The 19,552-nt window shown below is 41.1% G+C and overlaps 1 protein-coding gene across 1 annotated transcript in view; it reads right to left on the reverse strand.

The window, feature by feature from the left end:
- Nucleotides 1-16,264, reverse strand: part of LOC129692786 (protein CTLA-2-beta-like) — a 37,280-nt gene extending 21,016 nt beyond the window's left edge. Inside the window, exons 1-3 of the mRNA XM_055629270.1 lie at nt 16,175-16,264; nt 15,760-15,882; nt 15,521-15,667 (exon numbers count right to left, since the gene is read on the reverse strand). Coding sequence (XP_055485245.1) covers nt 15,521-15,667; nt 15,760-15,882; nt 16,175-16,264 — 360 coding nt within the window. The remainder of the gene's footprint in view (nt 1-15,520; nt 15,668-15,759; nt 15,883-16,174) is intronic.
- Nucleotides 16,265-19,552: the final 3,288 nt, after the last annotated feature.

Here is a 19,552-nt window from a genome sequence, read left to right on the forward strand (position 1 = left end):
GAATAATACATAGAAGTAAAACTCAGAATTCAATACTCACACTTAAAACTGGAAAAACTGACTTGTGTGTTTCAGCTGATCACAACCAGGCCTTGGAGGTTAAAGGCCAGAAAATCAAGTTGCCAAGAGTCAGCCAATATTTTACCCTCACCTTCCAAGCTTACCAGAACTCAGAAGATGGCAGGACTCCTCCAAAGATGCCATGTACCTCCTAAAATTTCACATCTCCTTGATAAGAACATTGTTCAGAAAAAAATAGTTTTGGTCTAACCAACTCAACATTCTGCAACAAGTGTTACATATGGAGAAATATGTCCCTAAAATTCCCAAGGCAAGCAGCATGACATTAAGAACCTGACGCATAAGCCCCTCCCTCCTCCCCTCCCGATCCCACCCTCCCTCCTCTTTCTGCATGCATGCCACTCCCCAAGTCCACTGATAGGGGAGGTTCTCCTCTTCTTTCTGATCTTAGTCTATCAGTTCTCATCAATGGAACCAAGGACATCCTCAAGAATCCCAGATAAACCCTTGGATGAGCATCTGTGGATACAAACAAGGAAAGATTCCAAAGGGTGCTACTGCATGGTGGGATTTCAAAGCACCTTTTTTATTTTTTATTTATGTGGTGCTGGGAGAATTTTTTTTCATTAATTACACTTTATTCATTTTGTATCCCCCCATGAGCCCCTCCCTCCTCCCCTATCGGTCCCCCCTCCCCCCCCTTTCTGCATGTATTCCCCCCCCCCAAGTCCACTGATAGGGGAGGTCCTCCTCTCCTTCTTTCTGATCTTAGTCTATCAGTTCTCATCAGAAGTGGCTGCATTGTCAGGGTTCTAGGTTATCTCCACGGATGGTCCTTGGTTGGAGTATGAGTCTCTGGGAAGTTCCCTGTGTTCAAATTTTCTTCTTCTGTTGCTCTCCTTGTGGAGTTCCTGTCTTCTCTAGCTCTTACTATTTCCCACTTCTTACATAAAATTCCATTCACTCTGCCCATCAGTTGGCCATCAGGCTCAGCATCTGCTTTGACAGTCTGCACTGCAGAGGCTTTCAGAGGCCCTCTGTGGCAGGTTCCTAGGTTGTTTCCTGTTTTCTTCTGGCTTTCAGAGGCCCTCTGTAGCAGGTTCTTAGGTTGTTTCCTGTTTTCTTTTTCTTCTGATGTCCATCCTCTTTGCCTTTCAGGATGGGGATTGAACATTTTAGTTAGGGTCCTCTCTTTTGCTTAGTTTGTTTATATGTACAGATTTTAGTGGGTTTATTCTATGTTGTATGTTTATATGAGTGAGTATATACCATGCGTGTCTTTTTGCTTCTGGGACAACTCACTCAGGATGATCCTTTCCAGGTCCCACCATTTACCTGCAAATTTCATGATTTCCTTATTTTTCATTGCTGAGTAATACTCCATTGTATAGATGTACCACAGTTTCTGCATCCATTCTTCAGTTGAGGGGCATCTGGGCTGTTTCCAGCTTCTGGCTATTACAAATAAAGGTACTACAAACATGGTTGAGCAAATGTCCTTTTTGTGTACTTGAACCTCTTTTGGGTATATGCCTAGGAGTGGTATGGCTGGATCTTGAGGAAGCGCTATTCCTAGTTGTCTGAGAAATAGCCAGATTGATTTCCAGAGTGGTTGTACCAGTTTACATTCCCACCAGCAGTGGAGAAGGGTTCCCCTTTCTCCACAACCTCTCCAGCATGTGTTCTCACTTGAGTTTTTTATCTTGGCCATTCTGATGGGTGTAAGGTGAAATCTCAGGGTTGTTTTGATTTGCATTTCCCTAATGGCTAATGAGGTTGAGGATTTCTTTAAGTACTTCTCTGCCATTCGATATTCCTCTACAGAGAATTCTCTCTTTAGCTCTGTTCCCCATTTTTTAAGTGGATTACTTGGTTTGCTGGATTTCAGCTTCTTTAGTTCTTTATATATACTGTATATGAGTCCTCTGTCAGATAAAGTGTTGATGATGATTTTTTCCCAATCTGTAGGCAGTTGCTTTGTTTTGATGACAGTGTCCTTTGCTTTACAGAAGCTTTTCAATTTCATGAGGTCCCATTTATTGATTGTTGCTCTCAAAGCCTGTGCTGTTGGTGTTCTGTTCAGGAAGTTTTCTCCTGTACCAATGAGTTCTAGGGTATTCCCCACTTTTTTTTCTAGCCGATTTAATGTGTCTGGTTTTATGTTGAGGTCTTTGATCCACTTGGAGTTCTGTTTTGTGCAGGGTGATAAGTATGGATCTATTTTCATTTTTCTACATGTAGACATCCAGTTGGACCAGCACCATTTGTTGAAGATGCTATTTTTTTTCCATTGTATGGTTTTGGCATCCTTGTAAAAAATCAGGTGTCCGTAAGTGTGTAGGTTTATTTCTGGATCTTCTGTTCAGTTCCATTGAGCCACCATTCTGTTTCTATGCCAGTACCATGCAGTTTTTATAACTGTTGCTCTATAGTACAGCTTGAGATCAGGGACGGAGATACCTCCAGAAGATCTTTTATTGTAGAGGATTGTTTTAGCAATTCTCGGTTTCTTGTTATTCCATACGAAGTTGAAAATTTTTCTTTCCAGGTCTGTAAAGAATTATGTTGGCAATTTGATGGGAATTGCATTAAATCTGTAGAATGCTTTTGGCCATTTTTACTATGTTAATCCTGCCAAGCCATGAGCATGGGAGATCTTTCCATCTTCTCATATCTTCTTCTAATTCTTTCTTCAGAGACTTGACCTTTTTTTCATACAAGTCTTTGACTTGCTTGGTTAGGGATACACCAAGGTACTTTATGTCATTTGTAGCTATTGTGAAGGGTATTGTTTCTCTAATTTCTTTCTCAGCCCTTTTGTCTTTTGTATACAGGAATGCTACTGATTTTTTTGAGTTAATTTTGTATCCGGCCACTTTGCTGAAGGTGTTTATCAGCTGTAGGAGTTCCCTGGTAGAGTTTTTGGGGTCACTCATGTATACTATCATATCATCTGCAAATAGTGATAATTTGACTTCTTCTTTTCCCATCTGTATCCCCTTGATCTCCTTCTACTGTCTTATTGCTCTAGCAAGGACTTCCAGCACTATGTTGAAGAGATATGGAGAGAGTGGGCAGCCTTGTCTTGTCCCTGATTTCAGTGGGATTGCTTTAAGTTTCTCTCCGTTCAGTTTGATGTTGGCTATAGGCTTGCTGTATATCGCCTTCACTATGTTTAGATATGTGCCTTGTATCCCTGATCTCTCCAGTACTTTAAACATGAATGGGTGTTGGATTTTGTCAAATGCTTTTTCAGCATCTAGGGAGATTATCATGTTTTTTTTTTTTTCAGTTTGTTAATATGGTGGATCACATTGATAGATTTCCGTATATTGAACCACCCCTGCATACCTGGGATGCAGCCTACTTGGTCATAGTGGATAATATCTTTGATGCGTTCTTGTATTCGGTTTGCAAGTATTTTGTTAAGTATTTTTGCATCAATGTTCATAAGGGAGATTGGCCTGAAATTCTCTTTCTTTGTTGAGTCTTTGTGAGGTTTAGGTACCAAGGTGACTGTGGCTTCATAGAATGAGTTTGTTAATGTTCCTTCTGTTTCTATTTTGTGGAATAGTTTGAAGAGAATTGGTGTTAGCTCTTCTTTGAAGGTCTGGTAGAATTCTGCGCTGAAGCCATCTGGTCCTGGCCTTTTTTTGGATGGGAGACTTTTGATGCCTGCTTCTATTTCTTTGGGGGATATAGGACTATTTAATTGATTTATGTGGTCATGATTCAGCTTTGGTAAGTCAAATCGATCAAGAAAATTGTTCATTTCATTTACTTTTCAAATTTTGTGGCATATAGACTTTTGAAGTAAGTCCTAATGATTGTTTAGATTTCCTCAGTGTCTGTAGTTATGTCCCGTTTTCATTTCTGATTTTGTTGATTTGGGTGATGTCTCTCTGCCTTTTAGTTAGCTTGGCTAAGGGTTTGTCTAGCTTGTTGATTTTTTCAAAGAACCAGCTCTTGGTTTCATTGATTCTTTGAATTGTTTTATTTGTTTCTAATTGATTGATTTCAGCCCTGAGTTTGATTATTTCCAGCCTTCTACTCCTTTTGGTGCGTCTGCTTCTTCTTTTTTCTAGGGTTTTTAAGTGGGCCATTAAGTTGCTTGAATGAACTGTCTCGAATTTCTTCTTGAAGGCACTTAGTGCTATGAACTTTCCTCTTAGCATTGCTTTCATTGTGTGCTGGAAGGATTATTAATGATAGACAAGGGGACACAAAACTTGGTCTTTATGAAGGGAATTTTGTATTTCTCATTTCTCTATGTGATTCCACAGCTTCTGTGCTCAGGTTGGTAGGAGTGAACCTAAGGAAAACAAGTATCTGACTTCGGGAGTGAGGGTCTTATGATTTTATTCTTTATTTCCTTCATTTCATAATTTGATGTATTTATATAATACTTTTTGAAAAATCATCTCTCGGTTTTCCTTTTCAATTTTCATTTTTCTAATTTTTTTTCACTTCTTTCTTCTATCCATAACATTTTCTTTAATCTTCTAATTTCTCTTTCATCTACTTTACCTGGATACTCTTCTCCCCATCTTTGTCTATATCATTCATTCATTCATTCATTCATTTACTGACTATTACTCCAAATATAGTTTAACTTCATTACACATTAGTACTATTTTAAATTTTCTGTTTGAATAGAACATTATAGAAGTAATTGTTTTAAATGTATTTCTATATGTTGTATGATTGTATGTTGTTTCTATTAGATCAGTCTATTTTATAATTGAGTGGTAAAGGGTAATGCCTTTACAGGTAAACTGATCAATAGGTAGATAGTCAACTATAAACACTGAAGTCATATCTCAACTCTGGTGCCTGAGGGACCCAGAGGAGAATAGGCTTCAGGGGCCTGAGGGAGTCAGAGATCTCCAGGAAGAGGAAGGAGGGATGTGGCATGAGTTTGAACTGTAGCTGCAGCCGGCATTTCATGTGCTAGGGCTCCAGACACAAGAGACAGAGGAAGGGCATCCATGAGATCCTGTCTGAATAGTAGGCTCGACTCACTCTGCTTTGTTGCTTTCCACAGAAAGTAGGTGGGTAACAGGTCCCTTCCTCCAGCAAACGGCATATTCTATGTCCTCCTGACTAACAATAAGATGTTGTGATTCTCAATCTTTATTTGGCCCATCCCTCCTTTGTTCAACAAACCACTGGTTTAAGAATATGGTTCAATAAAGCAACAGTATTTAGTAACTTGTAGTTTCTTTCCTCCCCCTCTCAAGAATTATCTTTTTAGTACTGGAGTATGGGCCCAAAAGGACAATCTGTGGGAATTTTATTGATATCAGATCTGACTGTCCCCTTAACCAAAGAAGAATCCTCATTTACCACCCTTGTCCTATGTCAGTGATGTTTTGGTCAAGACTTTAAACCGTTCTTTTCCCTTGTGAAATGTCACAGTGGCCCTTCTTGGCTATAGGTGAGTCACTATTAAGCTTTGACTGCATCTATCCATATCACTTTCTGTCATATGAAGTTGCTGTGATTTCGACCTCCCTTAGATTCAATGTAGAAGGTTTTTGCACCTTTCCCAAGTCACTTCCTATTTCTCTAGCTAGGTGCCTGACAGGACACTGCAACCAATCAGTGTTATAGAGACCACAGTTACTACAACATGGGTCTTAACCACATTTGCAATCTCCAGGATATTCCTACCACCAAGGGGTTGTGTTTTTGCCTTTCCCCTTGGATCATACATGAAGCTGAAATATCATAGTGTGTTTGCACTGGCCCTTTATACCTGCATTGTTGATTTGATTCTGATGAGTTGATCTGTGAGTTCCAGTGATGGAAGTGCCTTCACACTCTGATTATTGCAATATGGCAGTAGGATGCACCTCCCATGCTGAAAGCCAACCCCAAAGAAATGGGGTCGCAGGAAAGAAATCCTTTCTTTGTGCACTAAGCACTTAGAAATGTGCCTAGGTATCAGAAAAATGACCACATGATCCAAAGCAGTTCAGCAAAGCAGTTTTACTTCTGAAGATAGGTGTATCAAACAGACAAATCAGGCAGGCAAAAGCATGCTGAGTGGGCATCCAGGTGTACGGGCCTCACATTCTTAACTTTGGAGAACTGGAGGCAACCCTGAGCACATTCATTGACCTTAGACAAATGATAACAAAATTTGCAACAATTTTGCAAAAATTGTTGACAGAATTCTTTGTTAGGTTATGTGTCTGTCCTGAGCTCAGAGCCTTAACACCCAAGCCAGGCTCTCCCTGGAACTGAAATGCAACAGCTGGGATGAATAAGCCCTGGGTAGGTCCCAGTGGAAAGGAGACACAAACACAAATGTTGACATTATAGTAAGAAAAGCCACCACAAGTGTTTTATCTCCTGGAACACTTTCCAAAAGTCATGTTTTCCAGTGAAATTAGGCACATGACCACTGAAAAGAATATGTAACAAGTCGGAAAGAAGCCAAAACACTAATTAAACTTTTATTTTTAAATCTAAATTGTTTTTATACATTATATTTTGCTCACATTCTACACTCTCCGCAGGCCCTCACAGATCCTCCTCCTTACCTTCTTACTCACACAATCTCTTGCTTTTTCTTTTTCCCCCTTCTCTAAAAGTCCAGAAAAAAAATATTGAAGATCAAAACAGAGAAATAAACTAAAAAAATCAATAAGAAAACAATAACAACAAAACAAAACAAAAAACACACACGCACACACACACACGTAGAAGGTGTGTGTCTGTGTGTGTTTGTTGGCCAACTACTCCTGGGCATGCAGCCTTCCCTGGAGTGTAGTTGATATCCCCAATGATACTCCATTGGAAAGACTTATTTTCCCTTTTCCAGCAGGTATCAGTTGTAAATAGCTTATTGGTTAAAGGTGGTAGTGGTTTGAAAATAAAATATAGCATGGACAGAGAGATCTAAGGACAATGCCTACATGCTTACTTTGAATCCTACAAGGAGCACAGGCCTTAACAGTAATGCTTATGGATGTGTTCTAAGCTATCTCCAAAGTCAATATTTGTTAAAACTCACATAATTTGGTTATCCTGCTTTACAAATTATGCCTCTAAACAAACAATCCATTTTTAAAATATTTTTTTTATTTTTAAATAATTTTACACATTCACTTGTATCCCAGCTGTAGCCCTTTCTCCTCTTTCCCTCCCAATCCTCCCCTCCCTCCCTCATGTCCTCCCTGCCCCCTTCCAAGTCCACTGAGAGGGGATGTCCTCCTCTCCTTCCATCTGGCCCTAGCTTATCAGGTATCTTCAGGATGGTTGCAATGTCTTATCTGTGGCCTAGCAAGGCTGCTCCTCCCTCAGGGGGGAGGGGACACTCAATGAGCCAGATATTGAGTTCATGTCAGAAAGAATTCCTGTCCCCCTTACCAGGGAACCCACTTGGACACTGAGCTACCATGAGCTATGTGTGAGTAGGGATTATAGGTTATATCTATGCACAGTCCTTGGTTGGAAAAGCAGTCTCAGAGAGGACCCCTGTGCCCACTCCATTTTTAAATAAAATGATGTTAACAAAAGACATTGAAGTTAGCCCATGAGCCCCACACTCCCAATAACCTTCTGGAATGCTGGGAGTTGTAGTTCTTGGAGATAACAAAGTTTCATGGGAAAAGACAGTGGCCTATGGGTTGGTCCTTATAAGCCCCTTCAAAATGTGACTCAGGGACACTCTGCTGGGAAATTCAGGGAATGGTTCTGATCAAAGTCCATCCTAGTCAGAATCTAATTAAAAGTTTACTTCAAATTTGGCTCAAATGGTAAAACTGGTTTTACTCCAGCAAATCTCAGGGTTGACATTTGGAGACCCCAGCAAGATAAGAAAGACCATTTCACCCCAAATACTATAGCTAGGCTCTTCACTTTGAATCCAGGGACTCCCCCCGCCCCTGCAGTGAACAGCCATACTAAAAGGAGAAAAAAAGCAACTTCCTCTCTTTTGGTTTAATGACTGTGGAGGCCTCTCTTTTTGGTGAGTCATATTAGCCTTTCTTAAAAGCTAGCTCAACAGAACAAGATAATTTGAACACAGGGAATTTCCCAGAGACTCATACTCCAACCAAGGACTATTCGTGGAGATAACCTAGAACCTCTGCACAGATGTAGCCCATGGCAGTTCAGTGTCCAAGTGGGTTACATAGTAATGGGAAGAGAGACTGCCTCTGACATAATCTGATTGGCCTGCTCGTTGATCACCTCCCCCTGAGGGGGGAGCAGCCTTACCAGGACACGGTAGAGGACAATGCAGCCACTTTTGATGAGAACTGATAGAATAAGATCAGAAAGGAGAGGAGAATCTCCCCTATTAGTGGACTTGGGGAGTGGCATGCATGCAGAAAGGGGAGGGAGGGTGGGATAGGGAGGGAAGGAGGGAGGGGCTTATGGGGGGATACAAAATGAATAAAGTGTAATTAATAAAAAATTAAAAAAAAAAGCTAGCTTTCTCTGATTCTTCTGCCTGGTTTCTGGATTCTGTTTATGGGATACCTTATCTGACAATGGGAGAGCTTCATAAGGTCTGCTCACCCCTGCTCAGGGCAAAGGGGGACATCTCATGCTCCCCACCACCCCCATTAATTCTGGTTAATTCAGGAGTTCAGCCAGAGCCACCAGACTCTCCTAACCTTGTAGCCCTGAGAACCCCCTGCTGAGACAAAGAGTATGAAGTTTCATGCTCAGAGAGGCCTAACACTTTCTAACTCCCCAATAGTTGGGAATGATAGTTTCTTTATAATAAACTACACCTTCTGGCTTCCCTTGCACCCAAGCAAGTTTACTTCAGAAGGGAAAGATTATGGGGGAGACATAATATATACATGTGGTGGTCATTTCTGCCCCATATAAAAGGTTGCTGCCATGTTCTTGACTGTCGGCATTCCCTCATGGCTCATGGCTAGACCACTTCATGACAAGGAACATGCACAGAGGCTATCACACACACACACACACACACACACACACACACACCTAAGCAATCTAAGTGACACTGAATCATTTGTAGTGATAATACTCCTCCAGATATCCATAGAGTAACTAAAACTCTAGTGTCAGGCATAGGAAACCTCCTTTTGAATTGTTTGGTTAGGGTAGTCCAAGACACTCCCCAAACAATATGGGCTATTTTCATTACCCTTAATTCCTTCCAAGAACTTGAATGTAAGATGCTATTGCAGCTAATGACAAATAATTTAGACTCAGGTCTTGAAGGAATTGAGCTAGAACTGACCCAAAAGCCTCCTACCTGAAGATTAGCTCTCATCACACCTGAAGGGAGAAAAGCAGTTATAAGTTTTCCTAAGCTGTAAAGCCTACAAACCATAGCAATATCATGGCAAGACTCTTTTAAGCATGCAATGTGATTCTCATATCTCAGGATAACCAGTAGGTAACTAATATGTGTTCTTCCTCATTTAAAGGAGAGATTTCATGCTTGGTATTGTAAAAATCAACTATTCAAGGCTTTGGAGGTCTTGGACTCCAAAGGAGAACCTACTACTGTCACATTCTTAAACCAGGATTTCTAAGTGCCCACCCTTACATCAATAGAATCTAGCTTTTACCCACCAAGGAAGCATCTTTTTTCAGCAGACAGAGCCCAGTACAGAAATCCACAACTGTCAAAAATCTGAGAACAGCAGACTGTTGGGGTCCATCTGCTACTAATACATGCACAACATAAGCCCTACAGCTCAGGCTCAGGAAACACTATGGAAGATGGGGATGAAAGACTCTAAGGTCAAAAGGACTGTGATATCTACTACAAGACAGTGTCTTCTAGGCTCTACGAGCTACAGACTCCATGTTTGCTACAAGACAGTGTCTGCTAACTATGACGGGGATTTACATCTTTACCTTAACAAGTAAGACCTACACAATGACATCTGTTGATTCCCATCAAGAATGTGAAAAAGTTTACCAGATTCCAGCTCTATGTCAGACGATATCCTGACAATTAAGGGCTGCCAAGAGAATCAGTCTTTTCCAAGGAGGATCCCCTCATAAGATTATCCCTATACACATATATATGTGAGCAACCCTGTACTCAGCAGAATGTATCATATTTCTGTATACCTTGATTGGTACATATATACCTATGTATATGTACATATATGTATATAACAACAATAATAAAGAAGGGATCATTGGGTTGAGGTGGCTCAGAGGAACAGCTGGAGGGATGATTGTGTAGGGTATGAATGATACTACAAGTACAGTACGAATATATTAAAATTCTAAAAAAGTAACAAAATAAATCATTAAAAGTTATAAGACGGGGGCGGGACAAGATAGCGGCGCCAGGAGAACACTGCATCTGAGGAGCAGGACAACATTTTCCATACAGCGACCAAGAGACTGAATTCTGGCCCTAAAACAACAGCTATCGTGTTTCCCAGGTGAGAGGAAACCCCCACAGCATGGGAATCAGTCAATCAGTCGGGTCCATGCTCAGGTCCCCCAGCCAGAATCCGGAAGAGATCCCGGGTTGCGCAGGCACTAGGTCACCAGACCAGAGCAACACACCTGCATGCCCTGATCACCTTCCCAGGCTGATCGGTGGGCACAAAAAACACCAGAGACTGGGAGTCCCAGTCGCAAGAAAACCCCACAGGGAAGGACGGAAACGGTACTGACTTGGGTCATCCAGTCTTTCCCTGGAAAAAAGTCTCATAGACCAGCAGGTTCAAGCCTCCATCACTGAACTGGACTCCAGCCCCAAGCACAGACAGTTGCTGTGTGCCAGCTCTCCAGCACAGATAGAGCTGTGCACATCAGGGCAACAGAGATTGGGACTCTGTCAGGAGAAAACCCCACAGGGAAGAAAGGAAATGGTATTGACTTGGGTCACCCAGTCTTTCCCTAGAAAACGTCTTCCAGATGGGCGGGTATGAGCCGCCATCACTGAACTGGGCTCCAGCCCCAAGTACGGACAGTTGCTGCATGCCCAGCTCTCTGGCATACACAGAGCTGTGCGCCCCAGAGCACCAGAGACTGGGAGTCACTGTCAGGAGAAATCCTCACAGGGAACAAAGCAAAGAGGACGGATTTTGCCACCCAGTATATACCTGGAAAGGACCCTGCAGACCAGCCCAACCCAGGGACCTGCTGTGCACCAGATAGACTACTGTTACCAGGAGAGTGGTATCCACCCGCCACAGATTACCACTTGGGTACTGGGGCAAAGAGCCCCAACCTCAGACCTACAAAAGCCAGGGATCCCTGAGATCAACCTCCAGATACTGCTCCAAGGGGCGACCAGTTATCCCTAACAAAACTGACCAAACCAAGGGACACACAGGTTACAGCATCAGATCACTAAATTTACAGCAAGAAACCCAGAAGCAGGGCAGCTGTCTTCAGGACTTCTCCGGGTGAGAGGAGAGCCCTCTCAACTAACAAGGACCACAGTTACCACTCAGGTCTATATGCCTGAGGTGAAAAGCAGCAACTCCTGAAAAACACCAGCCATCTAGTGACTATACCCAAAAAGCTGAGAAGGCTTCCTTCAGGAAAAACCATCTTCCTGCCTAGGGGACTCTCTCCACCACAGGATTCCAGGAACCACAAGAAAGTAACACCCAACACCTACGATAGCCCAATGGGTAGAGGCCAGCATAAAAGCTCAACCAACAAAAGACAGAGTAATATGGCATCTCCAGAACCAGTTATCCAGGGGCAAGTAGCCCTGGACACCCCAGCATAACTGAAATTCAAGAAGATGACCTAACATCTATACTCATGAAGAGGATAACAGAGGAAACAAATAAAATGCATAAAGACCTAGAGGAAGATAAACTCAAACAGATTATTCCTAAAGAAATAGAGGAAGATAAAAAAAGATTATGGCCATCTGTAAGAAATACAGGAAGTTGCAGCCAAACAGTTTGTTGCCTTTAGAGAGGAAATGCTTAAATCACTGAATGAAATGAAAGAAACTGAAGATTATTCAAACAAACAGCTGAAGGAATTGAAGGAAAAACAGGAAAATACAGTCAGAAAGGTGGAGGAAATCAACAAAACAGCTCAAGATCTGAAGATAGAATTGGAAAAATTAAAGACAATACAAATGGAGGAAATTGTGGAAAGAAAGAACTTAGGGAAGAAAACAGGAACTACAGAGGTTAGCATAACAAATAGACTACAAGAGATGGAAGAAAGAATATCAGGTGTGGAAGATACAATGAAAAAAAATCGATGTATCTGTCAAAGAAAATGTGAAATCTAAAAAATTCCTGACACAGACCGTCCAAGAAATTCAAGACAACATAAAAAGACAAAACCTAAGAATAATAGGAATAGAGGAAAAAGAAGATTCCCTCCTCCAAGGCCCAGAAAATATTTTCAACAAAATCATTGAAGAAAATTTTCCCAACTTAAAGGAGAGGCCAATAAGAATACAAGAGGCCTACAGAACACTCAATAAATAAGACCAGAAAAGAAAATCCTCCCACCACATAATAATAAAAACTGTAAGTATACAGAACAAAGAAAAAATACTAAAAGCTGCTTGAAACACAGGCAGAAGAAAGGAAAGGACAAGTCACACTTTGAGCGATTCAGAAAAGCAAGGCTACTTGTGAGCTGTAGCTCTGAGTCACTGTGATAAGGAGCTGGGGTTCAGGAAAGCAGAGTTCTAATCTCATTAAAGGGATAATTACTCCTCCTGATTCTTTAGCATTGCTTATGGAGGATCTACCTTCCAGAATGGTAGTCCTAGCTTCTTGATGAATAATCAGCCTGTTAAAATTGAATGTTAGGTTCCAACACACTGGAGTTCTTACTGTCTGGATCTGAAGAAAACACTTTTCCTTTAATGGACCTTCACTGCTCCTGTAATAATACCTATTCTCTGAATTTCTTCTCACCATTTTTCTAATCATTCTCCATCCTAAGTCTTATATAGTGACACCTTTAGCTACAACCCACAAATTAGTACAGAGTTGAACATATGGTCATTTCTTCCAAGCAATATGTATGACCCTGTTCCTTGTCCAGAATTCTGCCCATTGTGAAGATGTCCTCTCACCAGAGCTTTCAGTGTTATCCCAAGAAAGGGCTCTAATATCCTAGATGTACCCTTCTGGGTTTTTCTTGCTTAGTATGAAAAACCATTGGTGCCACATCCTAACCTTCTTTTTCTCAATCATTCATAGAGTGTATTTCATGAGACCTAGAGACATATTTGAAACAGAAAGATATTGTCACAGTTCTAGGAACAATAGGCATTTGAATAAGTTTTTCACATAAGATGCTTATTCCCTCAGGACATGTTCAAGCCTATCCATGTATATTGCAGCTATTTGATGAAAGAACAGATTTATGAATGTCTCATTTCATGGGTTAGTGAGTCAAAGAAATCTCAACTCATGAGGGTGCTCAGATCACATGTTAAATTGATGTTCCATTGCAAAATATTCTGTTTCCCTGAAGGCCAAAAAAAAAAACCAAAACAACTGCATAATTGTTTTTCAGAGGAGAGAAATTGTCTACAAATGATCTTAGGATCTTGCTGTAAATTCTCAAGAGTATCTCCTCGAATTCACCCATGAGACCTGCCATAGACAGCATTCTTATATGTCACCAAGACCTGAAATTCAATCAAGTGTTCTGGTTGGCATGAATCAAGTTACAGAACTTTCTACACAAAAGGAAGCATGGACCTGCTGAATGCCCTTTCTTCCTTGTTCTGGCTCCACTGAAAATTAGTGGCTTTAAGCTTCACTTGCTATATGGTTGAGAGTAACACATTCCAGTGCAGAGTGTATGGATTTCAACATCCCAACAGGCCACCAAGTTATGTAAATATTAGTCAATGAGCTAATTGACCTCCAGGCATATGCAATGACCCTAATTAAACTCTGTGGGCCACACACCAAAAAGAGACATAGGTAGAAGGGAGGTTTGCTGGAGAAAAATCTGTTTAAATGTCAAGTAGGAAGAAAGGACAAAGAGAAGTAGAGTTGACTAAATTAATTATGTATGTATAAAATTGTCAAAGGATAAAAAATGAATAACTTTCTGTATGTCAGTTACAAACTTAGAAAGAAGCCAAGAAAAAATTTCATTCACTATTTTAAAAAACAATTTAAAATTATTATTTAAAAAATACCTAGGATAGACCTAACCATGGTGGCAATGAAAACGTTAAGACAACAAAGAATCAAACAGCTGAAGAAGCTTGATGATGGAAATGTGGTCCATACTAGTTGACTGGCATGATAGTGTCAGAATTATTAGACTATCAACAGCTATCTAGTTAACAGATTTCTTATTAAAATTCCAATTTTTTCATAAGATGACAAACGGCTCTAAAATTTATACAAAAACACAAAAGACATATTTTGTACCCTCACATAGCTCTGAAATTACTTCGTGACTGGGCTGTGCTGGGTTACAAAAGGATCACTTAAGCACAGCCTACATTCCTGTGACCACAGACCTCATTCTATAGATGGCTCCTACAAGGCTCCACTACAAACAGAGCATATGAGCAGAGCAGTGGAACAGAAGAAGGCTCATTCTCTCTGCACTGAATGACAATTTTCACTTGTCAAATTCATGTGAATTAAAATTCTAGGAAATTTCAAATAGACTTTCAGATTATTGCTAAAACAATGATCTTAAACAATGTTTAATCAATGATGGAACACTGACTCTATAGTGAAGAGATCCACCCACTCTCCCAGAATGCCACTTCAACAGTCAGGTGCACCACCAATCAGAATTATGTGTTTAACTACGTAAGAAATGTACTGAAGCAAAACCAGAAAGAAAGCAGAATAGTACATTTTAAAATCAAGCTTGGTATTTTAAGACATTGGAGTGTACCTTCTTCTAATAGAGCAAAACTTAAACATCCTTGTGAGAATCAATAACATAAAGGACTTCAGAGCATGGTTTAAAATATTGGTAAGGTTTTATTAGTGTGAACACGACACTAACAAATGTAACAGAGTTCACATAACAGTGTGTATCTTAAACATCTTGAGTGTTGTATCCCTCACAGTACAGGCTGGCCTTTATATTGGGGAGGCCCCCTGTTATTTCTTCTTTTCTCCTGGCTAGCCTTATCACCATCATGCAGGTCACATCTTGGGGCAGAAGGCTCCTCAGGCAATGGCACAGTAATCACTTCACTCCTTGGCTATCTTTGTGTTGCCCTCCATGTCACAACTGTTACTCTGGCTGGAAGCCAAGCACACGTGACATTAATTAGAAATAATGCAGCACCATGGCTTTATCTCAGCAGCTCCCTTGGAACTTTGGTCCTTCAAGGGAACCAACCATTTTTCAAGCCCAACCTGCAGGACATTTACCATGAGCTAGAATAAAAGGTTATCATCCATAACCAAATATCAACTCCAGCCAATATCCATAAAGCTGAGCACTTTGTCCGTGAATTGCATAGGTTCCCACAACTGACATGAGTGAGGACTCCAGTGCCTTCTTGGCTTCCCTATGGGCAGCTGAGGGTGAGAATGTGACACTGTCATACCTGGTCCTTTTCAGGTGTCTCAGTGTTGTCCTCTATCAAATCCTCAAACTCAGGGATATCATTAAAGAGATGTGTGTTGATTATGTCCTGGTCTGGCAAAATTGAGTCTGAAGAGCAAGTCATCATTTCCCAGAATTCATCATTAGTCTTGATGGAAAAGCAAATAAAACACTGAAAACCAACAGACACTGGAAAAATGGGAAAAGAAGATACAGAGTCAACAGTTGGCATGTCCTCACCAAGTCGCTAAATTCATTCAGGCCCATGCAAAAGCTGGCCTTGCCCTCCTCATATTCTGCATTGTGTTCCTCAATTTTCTTCTTATTTTCCTCCCACACCATTCTTCTGTGTCCTTCTTCATCCTAGAGACAAATACAACAGATAATATTTCCTTCATATTAACCCCCCACAAAAGCTGAGCAACTGGAGTGTAGCGACTGGTAAAGAGGAGCCATGGAGAGAGATCTCAGGACACTGCAGCCAGCCATTCCCCACACCCAAAGGATCAACAGTGCTGGCCATATTGAGTTCACAGTGCATGTCTTTAGGCAAGTCCTTGGTGATGGCTGGTCTCTGTCTCCTTTTATACTCATGAACTCCCTACAGTTACGATTGTGTTCTCAGATCCCTCTGGAATGTTCCTATGTTACCTACCTGGCTGTAGGTTTTTTTATGTTTCATCTTCCACTCCTGCCACTCAACATCCAAACTTGGGTCAGATGATTGAGAAGAAGCTGAGGCCATTTCCAAGCAAAGGTTGGTTGGGGAAAGAGCAGGAGTCAAGTATTAAAAGCCTAGAAAAAAAATGTCTAGGGTTAGCCATCCCAAAGCTATTGGAACATATTTGCAGCACCATTCGGCTGGATCTCATCTCCTGTGCACCTTGACTAGTAGTTGCTTCTTGCCTGAAATTTGGAGTGTCCAGTAGAGGCTGAAACCAGTATTGCAGTGTCACTGGCTACCTAGAGGCTGCTTAAATACAAAGGAGGCCCTCAGGGCGCAGGCTCAGACCTGCCTCTAATCCAATCCCCTGCAGGCAGTGGCTCTCCCTACCTGGAGGCCTTGACTCAGCCCCTGGCATCACGTGCAAGCTCAGCTAGTGCATCTGGGCCACAGAGTTAAAAAAATATGGCTCTAGGTTACATTCATACATGGTCCTTGGTTGCATGTCAGTCTCAGAAAAGACCCTGTGCCTAGATATATTTGGTCCTTGTGGAGCTCCTATCCTTTCCTCATCAGACTAACTCCCCTTCTTTCTTATGATTCCCTGTACTCTGCCAAAGGTTTGGTCATGAGTCTTTGCTTTGAAAACACTGCTAGTTAGAGTCTTTCCAATGCGCTCAGTAGACTCCTGTCATACGTTCAATGCACATCCCATCTGTCATTCTAAACGAGGATTGATCATCTTACCTCATGTCTACAGATGTAGCCTGTGGTAGCTCAGTAACCAATTGGTTTCCCATAGTGTGGGGAACAAGGACTATTTCTAACAGGAACTCAATGACTGGCTCTTTGGCCTCCCCACCCCTCAAGGGAGGAGCAGTCCTGTTAGGCCACAGAGGAGAGCTTTGCAGCCAGTCCTGAAGATACCTGATAAAACAGGATCAGATGAATGGGGAGGAGGTCCCCCCTATCAGTGGACTTGGCAAGGGGCACGGTGTAGAGGAGGGAGGGAGGGAGGGACTGGGAGGGAATGAGGGATCGGGACACGGCTGGGGTACAGAGTTAATAAAATGTAGCTGATAAGAAAAAAATAAAATACAAAAAAAAATATGGCTCAGGAGACAAACTAGACTCCAGGGCCTAAGTTGTATTTTACAGGATGTGCCTTTTCAGAAAATTTTAAGACTCACAGAAAATTTTCTGTTACAAAAAAACATCATTAGGGGCAACAGAATCCTGGAAAGATGACACCCATGGGGACAGCTACTGTGCCTCACAATCCTAGCTCAGATTTTGCATCTGTAAGGAGAGCATTCGCTAGTGTACAAACTGCCCAGGAGCTGCTGACAGTACATGGGAGGCATCAAGCAAAACGGTGTGTATTTGTCTGTGCCCGCTTTGCTTGAAACTCAGCCTTTCACAGACAGCAAGCAGTATCTTAACAGAGGTGTCAGAGACAGTGGTCACTCAGTTCACTGGTCACTGAACATCAGTGTCTCCTAGGAATTCTCATCGTGAATAAAGATCACCTGAGTTGTTCAAACCAAGGGACAGATGCCTGACACATACAAAACAATGTGGTGACAGGGTTTGACAGAACATGAGGAAATTGTTGTGTGGACTGCACCATTACACTGACAAGCACAGCTGGGCCTATGATCACAAAGCAGATTTTTTTAAAAATTAGGAAAAGGGATACATGTGTGTCTGAAAATGACGAGAATGTAAATTACTACAAGTGAAGAGATGCGATGTTTGTTTCTATTTTATTATCTCACAAGAAAAGGTAAAAAACAGCAGACTCATGCCCATTTTTTTTTTAATTTTCCAGAGTTTTACTGTGCATTTGTCAGACAGGTAATTGATTATTAAGGATGTTTGTGTGCTTGTTACATGCAGAATTCAATAGATATACCCCTATAAAAAGTGTGTATCTTCCCCTCAGTCAAATTAGATGAAAACCCTCACAGCAAATTGAAATATTCAGAAATAGGAACAAAGTTTAGTTCCACATTCCAAACTGAAACAAAGTAATCCCTGCATGTTTGCAGCACACTTGAGTCTTGGACATACAGTCATGGTGTAATCTTTGTTTAGTGTTCTGTACTTATGTTTAGAAGATAAATGTCACAGCAGAAAAGGACTGTAGGGCTGCTATCACAGGCAAGCCTTGCCATATGGCTTTTGGCAGCAGTAGGAAAGGGGTAAAGAAAGTCAGATCTGCCCTTTCACACCAGCATCTGGTCTCTTTGTATGCCTAGTTAAATTTGTGCCTTCTGAAGAGCTGGATACTGCTCAAATTTGATTTTATCACATAATTATTTAAAATTTGGCTTAGTATAGTTGTTTTCACTGTCAACTGTAATTTTCTAGTCTGTTTAACATCTGTATAGGCCTTTTGGCTTTTGAGAAGTTCATTGTTATTCCAATGGGGTCACCTTTACACGTTACTTGGCCTTTTCCCTTTGAGTCCTTTATTATCTTCCTTTGTAATGTATGTTTAGTGTTTGGTTATTACATGTCTTGGTCCTGTCTTTTTGGTGCTCTATATGCTACTTGGACCTTGATAGGGACCTCCTTCTTTAGGTTAGGGAGTTTTTCTTCTGTGGCATTGTTGAAAATCTTCTCTGTACTGTTGACTTGAGTTTCTTGTCCTTCAGATGTTTCTATATTAATAGATTTCATTTTTTCATAGTTTCCCACTTTTCCTGGATGCTTTTAGATTTAACATTTTCTTTGACTGAGGTGACCATTTTCTTCTACTTTGTCTTAACTATCTGAGATTCTCCCTTCCATATCTCCTACTCTGTTGTTGGGTCCTCTAAGGATTTTGTTGACTTCCTAAATTTTTTTTTCAAGTTTTGTCTCAGTTTGGGTTTATTTCTATTTTCATATGATGCACTGTTTGTGTGCATTTCATTCCACTGTGTTCATTCTACTGTGTGTGTGTGTTTTCACAGACATCACTATCCAATTTATTCCTCATTAAGGTCCTTGAATATATTCATAATAGCTATTTCAAAGTCCTGTATTTTCCTTTAGCTTTGTTGCATTTCTTAGGGTCTACTGTAGAAGGGTTGCTGTGTTCTGTTGGAGACCTATTGTCTTGCAAAACAATGATTGAGTTTTTGTGCTGGTTCTAGACCATGGTTGTTTTGTAGGTGTTAATATCAGGTCTTATGTTTGTTGAATAAGTGTTCTGTTCTTTGTTTTGTGTTGCCTTCTCTATATCTGTGTTCAGGCCACTGATTCCTAGGCCAGCAATGCCAGTGGGTTCCCAGGTAGAGGGCTACCTGGTATTGGAGGCTAAGGCAAAGGAATGAATGAGGTGAGGAAAGAAAGCTGGGTCCACTATGAGGGTCTGTGGGG

This window comes from Psammomys obesus, unplaced genomic scaffold (genome assembly GCF_907164565.1).
Source record: "Psammomys obesus unplaced genomic scaffold, mPsaObe1.curated_primary_1811, whole genome shotgun sequence".
NCBI lineage: Eukaryota > Metazoa > Chordata > Mammalia > Rodentia > Muridae > Psammomys > Psammomys obesus.